Below are 3,240 nucleotides of genomic sequence, written 5' to 3' on the forward strand. Positions count from 1 at the left end.
GCAGAATGAGTAAGTGCGAAAATGGTAAAGCACAGATGAGAGGATGGGGTATGGAGTCGGCAGTCGAACGGTAGCGTAACCGTAGCCACTTATGTTAGAATCCAAAACTAAAAATTCCCAAAGCATTTAAGGCACAAAATACAAACAAACTGCCACAATATAAGAAACAAAAACAACATTGATCTTCTTCCATATCCCATCAATTGGTAGACAATAAATAAGACAAATTAATCCCACTAAACAATGTCATAGGCAACAAAGCAACAACAATGCTTTCCCATTTGACACATAATTAAACAATTGTAAATGAAATTAAGCATGTTACTTCCACAAGAATCTGTGCAAAGAAATAAACATTGCTTCTATGAATATCCCTTCTTAAAAGAAATCTCAATGTCATTTACAATAGAATTGCTTATCTTTCTGAAGGAGGAAACAAAATTGTATTAAATTTCCCATAACAATTGGTCAATGCTTACAGTCACACCAGTGGTAAATTGTTGCATTCTTCTGTGTTATCAAATGAACTCAAAGATTCACTAGCTTTATCAAAATCTTGAAAATCATCATCATCAATGGTAAAAGTTCCTGTGAGCTCCTTGGCTCTCTGGGCTTGAAGATCCCAATTGGTTCTAAACAAAGCAAACAACATGGTCAAAACACATGAGCCTTGGGCTGCCAGAAGACCAAGCCAAAGTCCTCTAAAATCAAACTGTTCATATAAACTCAACCACACAGCAACAGGCATTCCCACAAGATAAAAGCAACCCAAATTTATGTTTGCTCCCAATTTTGGCCTAGCAGTTCCCCTCAAAACACCACAACCTGTAGTTTGTGGGCAGTTTCCGAGCTCGCATAGGCCGATAATTGGCAACACCATTGATGTCAATGCAATAATCTCCGAGTCTTTGGTGAACATGCTGGCCCAAATGTTCCTCACAGTCACAGCAAACAACAATGCTGAAAATCCCAATATGAAGCTATAAGATAGGCCTACAATTGTTGCAAGTCTTGCTCTTTCGGGGCGGTTAGCACCAAGCTCATTTCCCACCCTTGTTGACACACCAAAGCTTAAGGAAGATGGGAAAATGTATATCAAAGCTGTGGTTTGGATCAGAATTCCCATTGAAGCAACAGTTGCTTGAGGGTTAAGCAACAAACCACATAGCAAAATCATGATCTCATACCACCACCATTCTAAACAAACCGATATGCAACTTGGAATGGCCAAATTCATTAGATTTTTCCACCCTGCGAAGCACTCTTTGGAAAAACCACCCCATGTTCTCTTGTACACACCAGAGATTGCAATGTAAGCTATCAATGATCCAACGAGGTTGACATTAGTCCAAACCCCGCTTAGTGCCACGCCTTTGATCCCAAGATTGAGAACATGAACAAGAAGGTAATTGATGGGAATGTGAAGAAGAATAGCCAAAGCTGCACAGAATGTGAGAGGCATGGTTATGGATTGAGTTCGGAGATAAATTCGCAAAGGGTGCAAAAGGCTTTGAGCAATGAGGTCAGGAAGAGAGTAAAGAATGTAAGAATGAGCCTCAGTTGCAATCTCATCTTGTTGGCCACAAAAAAGCAAAATCGTTTTCATGTTGAACCACAGAAATGCAATTGGGATTGAAGTTAAGAGAAGAAGAATAACTGTTCTCTGCAGGGTCAGGCCTAAAAGTTTGAATTTTTTGGCTCCGTAAGCTTGGCCGCAAATGGGTTCCATCCCCATGGCAAGGCCAGAGAGAACAGAATAACCTGTGATGTTGGCAAATCCTATGGCAAGCGAGCCACCAGCCAATGAAAGCTCGCCGAGGTGGCCTAGGAAGAGCATGGAGATCATTGAGCGAGAGTAGAGTAATAGACCCGTCAATACCATTGGGAAAGCTATGTTGGCTATGCATTTGGCTTCTGTGAGAGCCAAAGATAGATGGGTTTTGTGGGGATTCTGGTTGGATTGCTCAAGTTTTGGGCTTTCTGGGATCAAAGGAGCTAACTTGTCCATGTTGAGAGAGAGAGAGAGAGAGAGATTGCTCAATTGGGTATGTGCAGAAGTGTGTATGGGATTTAAAGGGAAGGTTTATAGGAATGAAAAGAAAACAAAAACTTAAGACTTTTGGACGGCCATTGTGGAAAAAAAAAAAATGAAAAAGAAATAGAGAGAGACTTCGGCGCTTATTATACAGAGCAATTTCTGAATTTCTTGGGAGTTTCAAGCGTCTTTTTATGACCAAAGCTTGATGACAATGCTGGGGGGTCTGCAGGCTCAATAGGGATATTATTCAGTTGCTAATTCCAAATGGACCGCAAGAAGTGAATGCATGCTGACCTCAATTAAAGGCTTAATTTTTTGTCTAACTTATTACTACGAGTCAAACTTACTATTAAGTTTTTTTTTCTTTGTCAATTTATTAATACTTAATGGTGCTGTTTAAGAGGCATGAAGAACGTTTCCAGTTTAGGATTCTTCTCGTCAAGACAAAATTTGGGTCGGACGGTTTTCTGCCCATTTTTAAAGAGAGGGTACACACACACACACACACACACACACACACACACAGCATCTATAGTTTAGTAGGGCAAAAATTAAATGAAACATCAATGAGGTATTCATAAATAACAAAATTTGAAACCCCACTGTTTAAAATCTTTATTGAGGTGGTAGCGTATACAGTGACAAAGGGTTGTAAAGTTTGGTGTTGTTATGAATTTGGTAAATTTTTCTGTTTATAACTTACAAAAATATTATTTTCACGGTATAATTAATAGAAGCGAGGCTCACACATTACTCTCCAAAAAAAAAAAAACAGATGTCAATAAGACAATATTAGGGACTGGAAATGGTAATAACCAGGAGTAAGGCACATCATCGTCATGTGCTGTACAAGTAAATGGCAAGGAAGAGGCACTGCAAGCAATTGCCAATACCTGCCGTGACAACCAAGCAATTGCTAAAGTTTTAATTTTGTTTGTGAGAATATTTGGGGATTGAGTGCATATATTTGGAGATATGATTTAGGATTTTTCGTGCCCATCAAGTGTTCCTTAGTATTTAAACCATAGATTTGATATCCTTATAAGTCCTATGAGATATGTGATCAACCATATTTATGAAGCATGAAACTAGTAAAAGATTGGGTAATGTACAAAAAATACCTTAATTATTGATGTCACGACACTTTCATACCTCATCTTTTAAAATTGACAATGTCATACCTCATCTTTAGAATTTGGTCC

At 38.7% G+C, this 3,240-nt stretch overlaps 1 protein-coding gene across 1 annotated transcript; it reads right to left on the reverse strand.

Moving 5' to 3' along the window:
* Positions 1–432: 432 nt before the first annotated feature.
* Positions 433–2,151, reverse strand: LOC103936156 (protein DETOXIFICATION 49-like). The gene has a single exon (XM_009345996.2). The coding sequence runs from the start codon at positions 2,006–2,008 to the stop codon at positions 482–484; it is 1,527 nt and encodes a 508-aa protein (XP_009344271.2). The 5' UTR covers positions 2,009–2,151; the 3' UTR covers positions 433–481.
* Between the last annotated feature and the right edge of the window lie 1,089 nt (positions 2,152–3,240).

Source organism: the organism of the source record quoted next, unplaced genomic scaffold (assembly GCF_019419815.1).
Source record: "Pyrus x bretschneideri cultivar Hongxiangsu unplaced genomic scaffold, Pyrus_bretschneideri_v1 Contig14, whole genome shotgun sequence".
In the NCBI taxonomy this organism is placed as follows: Eukaryota; Viridiplantae; Streptophyta; class Magnoliopsida; order Rosales; family Rosaceae; genus Pyrus; species Pyrus x bretschneideri.

Coding starts and splice junctions, on each gene's coding strand:
- LOC103936156 (XM_009345996.2), bottom strand. CDS start 2,008: ATGGACAAGTTAGCTCCTTTGATCCCAGAAAGCCCAAAACTTGAGCAA.